The sequence below is a fragment of the Eurosta solidaginis genome, chromosome 4 (assembly GCF_040869045.1).
Source record: "Eurosta solidaginis isolate ZX-2024a chromosome 4, ASM4086904v1, whole genome shotgun sequence".
Taxonomy (NCBI): domain Eukaryota; kingdom Metazoa; phylum Arthropoda; class Insecta; order Diptera; family Tephritidae; genus Eurosta; species Eurosta solidaginis.
The window spans coordinates 171,922,857-171,939,317 of record NC_090322.1 but is presented as its reverse complement, the minus strand read 5'-3'; the positions used below and the strand labels follow the sequence as shown (position 1 = coordinate 171,939,317).

The 16,461-nt window shown below is 41.6% G+C and overlaps 1 protein-coding gene and 1 long non-coding RNA gene across 3 annotated transcripts in view; one reads left to right on the top strand and one right to left on the bottom strand.

Moving 5' to 3' along the window:
• Window positions 1–653: 653 nt before the first annotated feature.
• LOC137248338 (uncharacterized) lies at window positions 654–14,476 on the bottom strand. Of its 2 annotated transcripts, XM_067779207.1 has the most exons (3): window positions 13,922–14,476; window positions 13,555–13,786; window positions 654–2,123 (listed from the first exon to the last, which is right to left on the bottom strand). In XM_067779207.1, the coding sequence occupies exon 3, from the start codon at window positions 2,116–2,118 to the stop codon at window positions 868–870; it is 1,251 nt and encodes a 416-aa protein (XP_067635308.1). In that variant the 5' UTR covers window positions 2,119–2,123; window positions 13,555–13,786; window positions 13,922–14,476; the 3' UTR covers window positions 654–867. The 2 variants fall into 2 exon arrangements, with proteins under 2 accessions (XP_067635308.1, XP_067635307.1); XM_067779206.1 differs by having other exon boundaries at window positions 13,555–14,476.
• LOC137248339 (uncharacterized) overlaps window positions 3,315–16,461 on the top strand; it is a 56,264-nt gene continuing 43,117 nt past the window's right edge. Inside the window, exons 1-2 of the long non-coding RNA XR_010952157.1 lie at window positions 3,315–3,705; window positions 3,775–3,850. This is a non-coding gene — a long non-coding RNA (uncharacterized lncRNA). The remainder of the gene's footprint in view (window positions 3,706–3,774; window positions 3,851–16,461) is intronic.

Here is a 16,461-nt window from a genome sequence, read left to right as displayed (position 1 = left end):
TTTAAGTGGGCTAACATAATCAAGATCTTGTGTTACATGTTAATGAGACGTTAATTTGTTGTGAAAACAATTTTTAAATAATTCCAACGAATTATGAATTCGCAGTCGTGGCGATAACCACACAGTGATAAACAGAAGAAAAGATATACGAAAGTTTTCAAAAAGGGGTGAAAACGTAAGCTGTCGGCTTCCAGATTAGTTTCTCTCAGAGGGGTTAGAAATAAAAGGCAGTGATTAATATTAAAAATAACACTTGTATTTTATTTCAAAGAAGGGTGCAATAGAAAAATTATTAGAATTAGAGTTTAAAAAGCAAACATGCACTTGCTACAGTTTTACCTTTTAATATATTCGGGGACTCTGCGTTCTGCCGGTGACGATCGCTGGAGTGACCTTTTTTGTGGGTTTGAAATATCTGTAGTTTAAAACAAAGAACTTACGAGCGTGCGAATCCTGCTGCGGCTTTAATCCAAGTGAACGAGTTCCCTTTCCACGCATTCCGTTTACCCCCAAAGCTAACAGGCCTTTGGCGGGGTAACTTAACGAAACGTCAATTTTGCTTTTAGTATCTGTGCTAACGGACGTAATAAATAAGCGGTTCTGTATTAAATTGCATTAGGGTGGCTGGCCCTTAATTTTCCTTTGGGGTTAGCCTGCTGGCCTAAACATGCCGGCCCCCTTGCTGTACGCAACCTCGCCTTGCCCTGCTGCTAGAGTAGACAATATCTAGAGGGAGAAAGATGAGAAATTTGTGGATGGACAGACTGTACGCATGAGTTCAACAGTACAAAATGTTCTTTATTACAAAATTCATAATGTAAATTCAAATTCAAATTTCATTTTTTTTTGATATTTATCTGCGACCATTTAGGCTCTAGATACTCCAGAAAGCACGAAGCCGAATATCGTGCTTTGTGCCAAGAGCGGGCCGAATGACGTTGGCAGAACTTGATTTAGAATAATGTCGGCATATACGTCTGCCCCGAGAACTAGGCGTACTGGCGACGCGACGTAGAATTTTGGATCGGCGAGACAGATGTGTGTATACATAGCCGCGATGGCTGGATCCAGGCTGTGACTAGGCGCCACTCGGTGGAAATGTGGTGTGACGACGGCATGGGTCGCAATGCGTTTGTTATCGCCGTGCTTCCCCCGCAGACACACCACACAGCCTGTCTGGCTACCCACTCGAGTTTCGTCCAGACGCAGATCCCGGACCAAGTCGGCCGATATGACGGTTGACGGCGAACAAACATCGATCAATGCTCGCACCAGATGTAGTCGTCCTCCAGCTTCTATTTTGACGATAGCGGTCGGCGAAAGCGAGATCATGGGCCGCAGTACCGGTCCAGCGACGGGGTCCAGCCCTGTACGTCCACTGCGGAACGTTAGCGGCGTCCTTAGCTGGCGAGTGGCAATGACTCCTCGAGAATCGGCGGCGGTCGACGTAGAGCGAGGCAGGCTGGTCGTGATGGCTTCGTGACGGCGATTTGTGTTGTTGTTGGCCAGCTGGGGGCGTTGTCGGTGTCGGCGACGACGGTGGGGGGTTCTGTTCGACTGTTGGCGCTCATGTTGTAGCAGGGGTCGGAAGAGCCGTGGTTCCGATCCCCCTGATAGTCGGAAGGGCAGTGGTTCCGGTCTATCGGAGAGTCGGAAGGGCAGTGGTTCCGATCTCTCTTGGACCATGCTGGCCGGTTGAGAATAGGTGTCTCTCTCCGTGATTTCTCGTCCCATTTCCTCCGCCTCAATATCGGAGGCGTATAGTGATAACGCCCCTTCGAGGTTATCGCTTTCTTCCTCCTCTACCTGTACGCTCCACGACTTGTACGGCTCACGTGAGGCTTTGGTTTGCTCATCCACGTGAAGGGTGGTGTGGTGTTTCTCGCCACATCGTCGACATCTCCCGTTGCTTGTGCAACCAGCCGTGCGATGCGCCATGGAGAGGCAATTGCCACAATAATTGCCTAGAAGAGCTTCGCGCATCCGTTCCTCAGGCGTCTTTGAACGGTAGACTGGGCATATACGGATCGGATGCCTAGCCGAACACAAATGGCATGGGACCTTGAAATAGCTGGCCTTTTTTTCATATGCCTTGCGCAATTGGCCGTAGCGGGTCATGATGCCTGCAATTAGACTCATTAAGTCATATTATATACGTGTCGATTATTTTTCAAAAAAAATATCTGGTTGTGGCTGAGTGACGAGATTACCTCAAAATTGTGACTTATAAAATTTTTCGGAACCCGGTATACAAATTTCGGTATACAAAATGAGGTATACGGCATACAAAATTAGGTATACAAAATTTAGAAACAGGTATACAAATTTAGGTATACAAATTTCAGAACCCGGTGTACAAATTTCAAACTTAGGTATACAAATCTAGATATACAAATTAGGTATACAAAACTGAGAAACAAAGCTCAAGATTTGGGGTTTGGGTGTATTTTAAAGTGCAGAGCCTTGCTATAAATGGTGGTGATGTTTACTATAAACCACCCTGGGCTCCCACCAACAAAAAATTTGTTCACAAAACTTTACCACGCCCATGCAAAAGTGACTATGAATACAACCCATGATCGTAAAATGACTAGTCAGATGACGTGGACTGACGAGAGCGCTTTTACCGGGCACCAACAAGGTGCAAAACTTTGCTGGATTAATGTGTGGACATTATTACACTGGTGGTTTAATCGGTTATTACCCCTTCCCTTGTACTAATTTTTCACCTCATACATTCATTCGTAAACGAGTTGGTCTAAGTTCTGAATTGGTATTTCATTGAATAGTAACGACTTATTTGCTATTAACGATCTACCAGATTATTTGGTGCCTTTGGCTTTTTGGCCTAAAATGGTGCAGGGTGAGTCAAGTGCTCATTAATTGCGGCCATGGGTATTGGCATCACTGTCGATCAGTTATTAAAGGCATTTCCTGAATGAGAAATGTCATTGTGAAAAATTCCACGAGGCTGTACGGTGGCATAGCAGCGGTAAGTATAGTAAATCGATTGTGATTTCTTTTTACTATCATTTTTTAATTTCTTCTATCTATTTTCAGGACAAATTCTGCACTGCATTATTAAGGCCGCTTGGGTTTTTGCTGCCAAATACTTGCATGCACATCCCACATCCACAAATGAAATTGAATGTAAATCGTAATTGCGTACCATGGCCTCTTATAATGGCATGGCAGCTATCTTCTCTTTTTTTTGCTATAAATATAAAAATTGAGAGCTTATTGGCTATATGCCATTCTCGGTTTTACCTAGTTGAATTTGAGTGTTTTCTTGCGTGGCATGCATTGGTGGAATTTTCAATGTGATCGACTATAATGAACGCATAAATGTGCAGTTGTATTGAATGCCGGTGGGGTATGTATTTACGCTGGGTATATTTTACCGACGATTCCCGCTTCACCAAAGTTCACAATCGCAATTAAACAGATTAGCAAAACGGTTGGATTATGCTGGTTATACTCATCCACTATATGACTGGATTTGATCGCGCTGGTGAATTGAATGATGATGGTGGTATAGTAAGTTATCAGCGTGTGGAACGGTTAGATTTCCTGACAGTCGTCCGGTGCTTGTAATTTGGCCCTTATCCGAACGTGTTATGGGCCGTTTGACCATTGATTTTTCGAGTTTATCTAAAATGTGCGATGTCACATCAATGGATTGTTCGCAAGATGCAGTGGAAGAAGGTTTGTAAGATTATTTTTTCGTAGACTATCGTAGGCTGGTATCATTGTCGTTGAAATTTCTACATGCAGACCAGATGTATAAGAAGACGTGGGCAATGTAGGACTACAATTACGCGATTGGGAAGTTGCACTCATGCCCTCACTGGTAAGTGTTTCGGTATTTAGGTATGTAAGATTGTGAATATTTCGATGTAACTGCTGAGCAGTCGACGAGTGTGCTTTTTCTAGGCAATGTTTCGATTGTCAAATTCGTTTGACTTGAACATTTCAGCTTCTTCGTTAAACACTATAAAATGACCTTCAAACTCCGGTTTAGGCGTATCTTCAAAATCATCAACAGTTGTTGAAATAACTTCACGATTTGTTATTGGATATCCCTGACCATCGATCATATATGATATCATCATAATTTGATCTGTTTGTGCATCGGGAAATTTTAGTGGTTTCAATATCCAAAGCCAATACTACAGGTTCAGGCCGTTAGAGTAAATCAGGACGTGGTGTTATTATTGGCACCTCCAAACCACCGCTACGACTACGTATATTATACCCTTGACCACAAAAGATGCTCAAATCAATGGATACACGTACATGATAAGGTACATCATGCTCACGTATATCCGCTATGAGATCCATATAATCTTGTTTTTTTAATTCATCAGAGATGCCGCTAATGAGGATGATAACATTTGCCTATAAAAAGTGTTAGCCCTCTCACGCTCTGTATTGTGCCTAACTGTCTGATTTAAAAATGACGACTTTAGAAAATGTTGATACTTGCCTATTAAATGATTTGGTAAATATTTTCCTTATTTATATGTTCTACATTAGCCAATTGGCCTGAGTATTTGTGACGAAGAAAGCGTGCCACGCGTGTCTGTTTTTCTTCAGGGCGTTTCAAGATTAGGGTTTATAAGCGACGGTGCATTTGAAACGCGACCCATCCTTGTATGAAAAACAGATCTAAGGCAGCAACCAAACGACGATCTTCATCTAATATTTCAGTCGCATGCATATTTATTAGATCTCCAGTGCGCTCTATACTATCCTTCACACGATTGAAACCATATTTGGAATCAATTTTGTCCTTTTCTCGCGACTGTCGATACCCTGCCCCATTGAAGAAGTCGTCACCTTATGCGCGTGTATCTGACTGAAATTTGCCTGTGTTTGGTAGAACTTTTGGTTTGTATCCTCCAGATTCCTCCATTTGATACCGTCAATAATATCATTAATAATATTTTCATCACACGATTTGCAAAAATTCCACAAAACAGCAGCTCTAATTTGGCGGTATGATGTAAGTGCGTTGAATTATATATATATTGATATATGTAGCATTACTATTTGTATTAGAACCGCTTAAAGTTCCATTTGCGCCATCTTCGTTTCCGAAACCACCATTGTCATCTTCTGGTAGAAGACGATTATGGTTTGATTGCTACAAATTATTTGAAGTCGCATCTCCATTATTTTGTTGACTCTAATACGTGTTGGGATACATAGAGTAATGTGTATTATTACTACCACTTCCATTACTGGGATAAGGAACTTGCGTATTTGTATATGTACGTATTTTAGTTCAGTGATGGCTTGTGTCCATTTTTCAGCAAGCGTGTAATTCAACATAAACCATGCAAGATACGGAATACAAAATTTGTATAATAGAAATACTAATAGTTGTGCTAAATTGTGTGGTATTGTGCCATTGTCTTTTATATGATTGAATGCCTCCTTTGATACCAAAGAGCGATGGCAATGGGCCCAAAAAAAAGTGATGGTCGGCGACAATTAGAAAAAGAGATTCCTACATAATTTCTTGCCTTTATGGGGGAATTATCGCATTACCAACGACTGTGTTCTGTTAAGGTACAATAAACCAAAGAAAATGGAGGTAGGGTTAGCGTTTAGCTATTACCTGTGAATTAATGATGTCGCTACGGAAAGTACGCGCATTTTGAGAGGTAGTGATGAATACTTTATCACTATAATGGGTGGGTAGATCTCGACGATTATTACGATTTTGATCGTATGGTGCATAAGGGTCATCTTGGTCTCCTGGTGGTGCTGGTGGTGACACGCACAGCCAATTAGATCTTGGTTCTGATTTAACCAGTTGGTAGGAGCAAAAGATGGCAGCTCCAAATTGGGTGTCTCGTTCTTTAATGAGACAATGGGGTTGAAGTTCAGGAACTACATCGGACTGCGAATCACTTGGGTTTATACTATTACAAATAATAATTCGGGATTGTGATCCATTAGCACTTAATTGGCTAAAATTGCAGTGTGATACTTTAAACGTTTTAGTGGACGCTAAAATATCAGAGATGGCATTAATAAAGCCGATATTGATAGCTGTATTAACTTTAGATTCTTCAAATGAAATGTTATGCCATGGGCCAGAGCTAAATCTTTAGCTTCGCTGCGCCTAGTTAATAATGGTTTAAATCCAATTAGATTTTTATTAACAGGTACAGTGGCAGTAGACAATACACTTGTGTATGCTCCTGGTGGACTGTTGGGGACAGCGTATTGAACTGCTTCGGCTAAAACACCGAAACAGGGAATCTCTTCATAGAGATTGTGGGTGTCCACACTTATGTTTCCGAAGAAACCTTTCTTTCCACTAACTTGCGCAGTTGGCAGTGGTGGGAAGGAAGGGAACAGGTGTTCACCTGTAATGGTGACGATGTTGCCAATACCACGGAGGTAAGTTGACATGGGCTCTCGAAGCGAATACTCTCGATTTCTAATAACATCAAGAAACCAGTTTTCTTCTTCTGTTAACGGTTCTTGGTTTGAATTTTTCAATTGTATCATTCGTGCCCAGACACAGAAAGTGTGATGATAATCCAGATACTCAGGAGTAATCTGTTTTATTAGTTGGATATCGTCGGTTCGGAGCTGTTGGTGTATGTCTCGCGAAATCTCGACAGTAGCTACGAGGTTAGGAGAAAATGTCGTACGAGCATTAAACTCCCGAACGGTTAAGCCTCTACCAAATATCGATTCAGCAAAGGGGTCACCGGTGCGGAGATTGGTTGTTGTCTCCAGCTTGGGTGGGGCAGGCATCGGCCTGGTTGGTGGCTTATTAGTTGCCGCTTGTTTATTTTGGTTACCTTTCGGTTTGGCGACGTGCTTGTTAAGCGCTTGTTGGTCGCGTTGATTTTCTGGTTTACCGAAATAAATTTTCTCAGACATTGTAACGATAGAGTGCGGTTGATATATATATAATATAATAAGCGTGTTGTTTTAAAAGTGGTGGTTTGCAAATCTTTGCGCCAGCTTTTAATAATAAAATATGTTACTTGAAGGTCCTTATGATCAAGTATTTTACTATTCATCACGTTAGATGTCAAAGCAATGACTCTTGTGACCATTGTTTTGGTTGAAATTGCACTAGATTTATAAGTTGACTTTGTTCACGACGTAGACTCATTAGTTTGGTCCTTCGTGAAGTGGGATACAATAGGAAAGATTTTTAATTCGATGCCGCAGATTCTTCTGCCTCATCGCGATTGTAAGGTAGGATGATGAGTTTTACCAAGGGTCGGGTTATCTGACCTTTCACAGTCATGATATCGACCACTCTGACGCGATCGTCAGGTCCTGGGTGTAATTTATCCACCCGTCCTAGTCTCCATTCGTTTGGAGACAAATTGTCCTCCTTGATTACGACCAGGTCCCCGATTTTTAGGTTCGTTTTGGGAAATCTCCATTTATTTCTTTTCTGCAGTTCAGAGAGGTATTCCGATTTCCACCTCTTGCAGAAGGAGTGATGTAGGGATTTTAACTTTTACCATCGATTTATGATTGAGGCAGAGTTTTCGCTGGCGTCAGGTTCTGGTGGAGATAAGAGATGTCCTCCTACCAGAAAGTGACCTGGGGTTAGTGGCTCCAGGTCTGATGCATTGTTTGACGCAGGGCTCAATGGTCGGGAGTTGAGGCAGGCTTCAATTCTGCATAGCAAAGTCGCAAACTCCTCAAAGGTGAATTTGCAACTTGAAGCGATTTTTGTGAAGTGGCTTTTAAAACTTTTCACTCCCGCCTCCCACAGTCCCCCCATGTGAGGAGCTGATGCGGGAATGAAGTGCCATGATATGGATTGATGGGAGTACTTGGATAGGGTGTTATCGCGGGCATTTTGTAGGAATTCCCTCATTTCCGCTTTAAGTGCTCTCGAAGCCCCGACAAAATTCGTGCCATTGTCGGAAAAAATTTTACTAGGGCAGCCTCTTCGCGATACGAACCTCGCAAATGCTGCTAAAAATGATTGGGTGCTGAGGTCGGAGGTGGGTTCCAGGTGAATCGCTTTCGTTGCAAAGCAAACGAACAAGCACACATACCCCTTCGACACTCTACAACCTCGCCCTCGAAAGTTCTTTATATCGAAGGGTCCCGCAAAATCAACTCCTGTGTTTGTGAATGCCCGTGAGTACGTAGTCCTCTCCTTGGGTAAAATTCCCATTAGCTGGGTTTGAACACGTTTTCGGTAAATCGTGCATTCCTTGCAATTGTGGATTGTCGATTTTATCATGTTCTTGACCCGTGGTATCCAATACTGCGTACGGATGAGGCGTAGCATAAGTTGGTTTTCCCCATGGAGTGAGATCCTATGGGTAAACTTTACAATAAGACGCGACAACTGGCAACTATACGGCAAAATGACTGGATGTCGCTCGTTGTACGGGATATCTTCGGAAGCTTCGAGGCGGCCGCCTGCCCTCATAACCCCCCTTTCATCTAAGAATGGGTTCAGTGGTAGTACCTCGCTCTTTGCTCCTATGAGTTTTTTAGATTTTAAAGCTGCATACTCCTCCCCATAATGCCTCTTTTGATAGATAACAATCAGACGTTGGGTCGTTGCTTTTATTTCGCTCGACGAAATTGAGCAAGAATTCGCCTGAAATGAGGCTCTTGTTTTTGGGTTAGTTCTTTGAAAGAATCTCCAGACGTAGGATAGTACTTTCAAAGCTCTCGAGAGGTCAGAAAATCTTGTGAGGATATCAGAGTCTGTATCTACTATTGATGAGTGTACCTGGACCCGCTTTTCTTCTGACGTGGTGGTATATTTTGTTTCTTGGGTAGGCCAATTTGAGCTATCTTCATGAAGCCAAGAAGGGCCCTCCCACCACAGGGCTTTGTTGATAAGATCTTCAGCGGGTATACCTCTACTTGCGAGATCTGCCGGGTTTGATGCCGAGTCGACATGAAGCCAGTTTTCCTTCCCTACTTTGTCAATTATTTTTGTCACCCTATGGGCAACGAAAGTGGACCACGAGCATGGGGGTTTGCGAACCCATGCCAGGACGATTGTCGAATCCGTCCATAGATAGGTTGTAGAAATGTTAAAATTGAGGTTTTTTGCGACTGACTCTACTATTTCTGCTAGCAGAACCGCACCACATAGTTCAAGGCGGGGTAGAGATATAGTCTTGACCGGGGCTACTCTGGTTTTTGCGAAGAGCAGACTTACGAACACCTGGTTCTCGATTTGTACCCTCAGGTATATTGCGGCTGCGTATGCTTTCTCGGAAGCGTCGCAAAAGCCATGTAGTTCGCTGCTCGCTACCGGGGAAAACTGTACCCAACGGGGTATACGAATGCTTTCAATATTTCGGTAGCTTTCTAAAAAATCATGCCATCTGTCTAATATCGCGGGAGATACGGCTTCGTCCCAGCCCGTGCCTTCCAGCCAAATACCTTGCATTATGATTTTCGAGGTAATAATGAATGGTCCTAGCCAACCTAGTGGATCAAATAATTTTGCTATAGCAGACAATATTGTTCTCTTTGTGAACACGACTTGGTTGTCTATGGGTTTCGTAGAAAAATAGAAATAGTCAGAGTGGGCATTCCACCTGATCCCTAAGGCTTTAACCATGCTAGCATCCTCAAAGTTTAAGAAGTTTTCATTTAATAAGTGCGATCTTGGAATACCTTCCAATAGTTGATCGCAATTTGAAGTCCACTTCCTGAGGGAGAAGCCGGCTGATTGTAATGCCGCTTGGATTTCGTCCCGTGCCTTCGTGGCGGTGGCAATGGTGTGTCCGCCCGCTAAAACGTCGTCGACATACATAAACTGTCGTAGGATGTCCGATGCGATGGGATAGGTTTCCTCTACGTCCTCTGCTAGTTGAAGAAGGGTCCTTATGGCCAGGTAGGGCGCGCAGTTTACTCCGAAGGTCACCGTCTTCAATTCGTATATGCTGATGGGTTCGCTGGTGGATGACCTGAAGACGATGCGTTGATACCTGGTGTCCCTGGGCTCTAGCAATATCTGCCGGTACATCTTTTCGATGTCACTATTGAATACGTATCGGAACAATCTCCAACAGAGTATGAGAATTGTTAAATCACTCTGAAGGACTGGGCCTGAATGAAGGACATCATTTAAACTTATTCCATTAGCAGTGGGACAGGAGGCGTTAAAAACAACTCTCACTTTAGTGGTGGTGCTTTCTTCTTTAATTACTGCGTGATGGGGTAAAAAATAGGTGTCGCATGTATCTGCCGGAACATGCTCTTCTACTCGTGCCATATGAGCTAATGTTTCATATTCTGATACGACTCGGTTATATTCCGTCTGCAATTCGGGATTTTTGGCTAACCGGGTTTCATTTCTGAAAAATTGTGAGCACGCGCTCTTTAGCGACGGTCCTAATGAGATACCCTTTTTAAAATCCTGCTTAAAAGGCAAAGACACGATATATTTGCCATCCTCATTTCTTTTGGTGGTTTTTTGATACAACTCCTCGCAGTAATTTTCGTCTTTGGTATAAATATGGTTTTTGCGAATGTCTTCCAGTTCCCAAAATGACGCTATTTGTTTATCCAGTGATACCTCATTAAAAAATGACACACACCTGCCGGCTGGGCTGGCCGCTTCCGTTTGGCCAGTTAATATCCAGCCAAATACTGTTTCCTGCGCAAGGAGGGTGCCTAAAACATTTTTCCGTATACCGCCCAGCATTATCTGCGCGTAAATATCCCCACCCAAAATAAGATCTACTTGTTCATTTACGAAGAACCTCCGATCTGCTAGCACCAAGTCCGGGAAGACTTGGTGTGTCATGGGGTCAATTTGACAGGTTGGCAGATTGCCGGTGAGCTGGGCTAAAACCAATGCTGTAGTGTGTATGCGTACACTCGGGTTTATTGATGACCGCAACTGAATGAAGCATGCCTCTTTCACTTTGGCTGACACCGTGTTGTTTATCCCTGACACTTGTGCATTTAGCTTCCGACAGGGCAAATTTATCCTTCTCTTAAGTCGTTCCGAAATGAGCGAGCACTCTGATCCGGAGTCTATTAGGGCGCGGGCCGAAAAGTTTTCGTTGTTATAAAAGATATTGACTTGCGCAGTACCTAATAGAACCCCCTTGCTTGTATTCGCGAAACAGGAATTGAAGTTGGTTGGTTGATTATTTGCCGTGGCAAACTGACGTTGGGCCTGAGCCTGTGCCGAAGTAGATGGTCTTTGATCTAACTGTGCTTGTTGGGTTGTGGTTGGTCTTGCACTCGTGCCCGCATTTTGTTGAATATGCAGGAGTGTGTGATGCCTGAGATGGCAAATGCTACAATTAAAGGAGCACGTACATTTGGATACTGTGTGTTTCGCTGAGAGGCAATTCAGACACACCCTACTGTCTTTTATAAACGCCACTCTGTCTACGACAGAGAGCCGTTGGAAGCTTTGGCATTGTGACAGCTTGTGGTTATTTTTCTTACAGCATCTGCAAGTGTTTCTAGCTACATTTGCTTGGTAGGCGCCTACTTTCTTTTGAGACGAATCATTATTATGTTTGGGTGGTGGTTGTTTGGGAGCTTTGGTATTTTTGCTACCTGTTAATCCCGAGACTGTTTCCAAGGTCTGGAACCTATTCGATAAAAATTTATCCATATCTTCCCATTTCGATATTTCAGTTTTATTCTCTATGGTCTGTTCCCATAAAGCTAGCGTACTCTCGGGTAGTTTGGTGGAGCATAGATATGTGAATATCGCATCCCAATTGCCTATGTCAATTTGATGAGCTTTTAGAGCTGAGATGCAGTTATTTATTTCCCGCTGAAGTGTTTTAATCGCGGTGCCACACTCACTTTCTACGCTTTCAAGATTGAATAATATTTTTAATTGGGTATTGACGAGAATTCGTTTATTCTCATATCTTTCCCCTAAATTCTTCCACGCTGTGTCAAACCCATCGTTTGTAAGGGGGCATTTTTTAACTATATCCCTTGCATCACCCTGCGTTTTTTGGTTGAGGTGAAATAACTTCTCAACTGGGGTGAGGCGCTTATTTCGTATGTATATTGCCGTGAACATGTCACGGAACGTTGGCCAAGAGAGGTAGTCACCTTTGAATACATCCGTATCGCACGGAGGTAGTCGCATGCTGTGTTCTGGGTCAGGTGTATCTTCTCCCTCCTTATCGCGTTTATTTAGTTTTGCTATTAGTTCAGCCATGGTTGAACTGCCGCGTACATATACGGAATACGTTGCCTGGTATTTAGGTTTGGCCTGCGCTAACACCTTTTTCTCTGCCGGTTCAGAGTATAAGAGATCCTCATAAGCTAGCTTTGCCTTTCTCCAATTATTTTTTAACTCTTCTTGGTGAATGGCTAGAGTATATTTTGTGTGTTCAGCTTGAGGTCTGTTGTTGAACTCAGCCTCAAACTGTGCCACCTCATCAGCTGCTTTAATGGATTTCTCCATATCGTTTGATATTTAACAGAGAATAGCTACTATGCAGAGCCTAATTAGAAAATTTAAGTTTGATGCTCAGAAGCAAAGGGAAGGGTTTCAATAACCTAACACCACCACTCAAAAAAAAATTTTACGCAAAAGAAAAATTTTGGAATCACCTCTTTATGATTTTTTTTAAATTTATTATAACCAAATATATATATGTATATGCAAGAAAGTGTTATTTTCAGCTCTTCGCCACTGAATACCAGATTTTATGAAAAATAATTATATACGTGTGTGTGATATAAGTATGATAAATATGTGATATAAAAATACAGTGAACAAAAAAATCGAATATAAATGTGAGGATTAAACGAGTCGAACCCAATTTATATTGATTTTAAAGAAAAAGAAGATATTGTATTTAAAAGGAAAACCCAGTGAGCCTGTATGTGTGACCGGTGTGCAATATAATATGTGAGGTTATGTCTCCTCCGCTAAAATGAATATTGCTGGTGCTAAGTGTTCAAAGAAAAGTTTGCTTGCCACAATTAACGCGTGTAGCTAGAGCCAATAAATGGTCTGTTGCAATATGAGCGTTTGTGTTTGCGCGTTTAAATTTTTATCGAGCAGAAAGCACTGTGTTAGCGAGTTTTTCAATATTCTAAGAACGACCAAATTGGTGTCATAGAAGTTGGACAAGCACCTTTTGTCACGATTAAGCTCAAAATTTGTTTAATTATTTATAAACGCGATGGTTGCAAGAACCGAAAGTGCAGTGCAGTGGAACGTTTTAAGGAAAGTTACTAAGATTTTATGCCACTGACTGCTAGCCTTAGGCTGTGTCCAATACCTCTTACCACGGGTGGGGGAGAGTATCGGATAGACAAAAGGCTTTGTAATAACACTGTTTATTCAGTAATTTTTAATCACCGCATGTGATTTATATGAAAAGAAAAAATATTTTTTACACTTTTCGTTTGTGTAACTTTTTTAGCAAATCTTTTATCACCGCATGTGATTTAAATGAAAAGAAAAAATATTTTTTACACTTTTCGTTTGTGTCACTTTTTTAGCAAATCTTTTATCACCGCATGTGATTTAAATGAAAAAAACTTAAACACTTTTTTATTTGTGTCACTTTTAAATTGAGCACATACCTTTTAACCAAACGCTTTGAATAGTGATTTGATGAAATTCTTCAGTGATGAACTGTGAACTCTGACGCTGTACAAATTCCGTTGTTGTCCGGAATGGCTGTGTACTCAACGATTAAAAACGTGATGAATATTATGGTTTTGGTTAGTGGACTGTATTTCCTCTAGGCTAGCTTCCCTTACTGGCGCTGATGGACCATGAAAACGTAAGCTGTCGGCTTCCAGATTAGTTTCTCTCAGGGGGGTTAGAAATAAAAGGCAGTGATTAATATTAAAAATTGCACTTGTATTTTATTTCAAAGGAGGGTGCAATAGAAAAATTATTAGAATTAGAGTTTAAAAAGCAAACATGCACTTGCTACAGTTTTACCTTTTAATATATTCGGGGACTCTGCGTTCTGGCGGTGACGATCGCTGGAGTGACCTTTTTTGTGGGTTTGAAATATCTGTAGTTTAAAACAAAGAACTTACGAGCGTGCGAATCCTGCTGCGGCTTTAATCCAAGTGAACGAGTTCCCTTTCCACGCATTCCGTTTACCCCCAAAGCTAACAGGCCTTTGGCGGGGTAACTTAACGAAACGTCAATTTTGCTTTTAGTATCTGTGCTAACGGACGTAATAAATAAGCGGTTCTGTATTAAATTGCATTAGGGTGGCTGGCCCTTAATTTTCCTTTGGGGTTAGCCTGCTGGCCTAAACAAGGGGTGTTTGAATACTCCCCTGAAAATGATCTGATCTTGAAATAGTTCCGAAAACAACGAACAGATTCGGTTATAGTTAAAAAATATTTGATAGCAGTCCTTCCGATATGATTCCCGAAACATTTTGCTTTAGGATTTTTTCGACACTTTTCATGTATAAAATACACCGAAATAAATTTTGTGGGTGCTATTCGTACAATACTGGGTTGTGTGAATAAAATATAAGCAAACACTTTTTCTTCTAGTTTTCAGGAATTTGAAATAATAAAGATACTTCTAAATTTAAGTTAAAGCTATACAAAGAGATTCTTGTTTTTTTATTTTTTCATGTTTTATGCTAACTCCGAACGACATCTGCAAGGCACTAAGAAGCTTTTCATGTGAGAAATACACTCAGAGTGTTTGCCAAATCGCTGCCTAGGGGCGATTCTAGAGAAACTTTTTGCTAATTGAAAAATTTGTTCCTAAATTTTTGATGTTGCTTTGCCCGAGAATTGAACACATGATCTTCGCTGTGGTAGGCGGAGCACGCCACCACCACACCACTGCGGTCCATTATAGCTTGTTTAAAATTTTCGATGAAAGTGCCTGCTAAAATTGTAACTTATTGATAGAAAATACAATGGCTACGTGACAATAGGCTGATGAAATTGTTATATTTCTTGGCTATCTACTCTCAGGCTGTGATAGCGCAATATAGAAGCAGACATAAGATAGCTTGCTAGCATAGCATTACATAATTTAGGGTCCTGTAGCCTCTTCTGTGCCAACGTAATAAAAAAAACAAAAACAGTAAAATCTTTGCTCAACTCAATGAAACTTGATGATAAGTCGGTAGAGCAGGGAGTTACACAGGCATAAGAACGAATGGCGCTGTCTTTTCCCCTCTACTGCAAGTCCATTGAATCATTCGATACCTTTTTGCTGATTATAAAACATCTGCAACGTGCTTAAGTATTTCTCCGGATTGCTATGAGGAGTTTAAAGTTTTTTTTTCATTCTTTCCTAGCGATCCATTTATTGAGCCAAGCAATTTTAACAATGCTACGTGGTTCATAAGTCAAGTTTTCTTCCCAACTATAGCAAGAACTTACACTTCTTTGTTCCGTGTCACATTAATGCTGGGACGTAATTTTAGAGGATATCCAACCACGCAGGTGAAGAGTTGGTAAAAGCCATGCATCAACTCCTAGGGAAAAGATGGACAGATGGGTGTAAGCCTTCAGATTGGAAATCAAGTATGCTCAGCTCAATCCACAAGAAAGGCGATCCTCTAACTCACGCTAATAATCGCAGAATCAGCCTAGTTATTATCGCGTACAAGGTTCTATCTAGCAATCTGTGCTTGCTTTTTAAGAATTTAGAAAGACCTCTCTGAGGCATTCGAAACCTAACGAGGCTTTAGACAAGGCCACTATGTTTCGTGCGATTGCTTTAAAGAAATTCTGGAGAAGATAATTCTAGCACTAAACCGTGATGGCTCAATCTATTATAAGAACGTAGTTACTGGTGCTGCTAAAATTGATTTAATTGGCCTTAGCAAACGCGCCATTAATTTTTCCTCTTCTTAATTAAATAAAGATGCAAAATAGTGGGTCTTGCGATAAATAAGAACAGAATGTAGAGGTTGCTATCATGCAAAAGGATTCGGCATTCCCGCATTGGCTGCCACGGCACTGTTGGAGGGTATGAATTCGAGACTGCGAAGGACTTCGGCTATCTGGAAAATAATGTCTTTGGACTACGTAGTCACTTAAAATGTAAAGTCCTCTCTCGAGGAAACAAAATTATTGCTTTGGAAGTCGCTCATCATACCTGTCCTGAAGTATGGCTTGGAATGTCGATACGGGCGATGTCGACAAAAGCTAAGATGGTTGGTTTTCTGTAAGATTTATCATTTATATGTTCTGCTGATGGAGGATATCGAAGAACTTAAAACTATGACCAGTTCGAGCTTTAAACATATATGAAAACTCCAAGCCCTCGCAGATTACGTCCTGTTTATTTTGCGAATGGCCAAAGACGTTCCGACTAAGAATGTACATACAGGAACTGAAACCCACAGGGTCATTTTACACTAGATACGTGGATGAAACAATATGCGTTTGAACTACTAATAACGAAGAGCCAGTACTGGAGTATCTCAACAAGCAGCACGGGAAGAAAATATTCACAATGGAAACCGGGAAAGACAGACGAATCAACAAGCT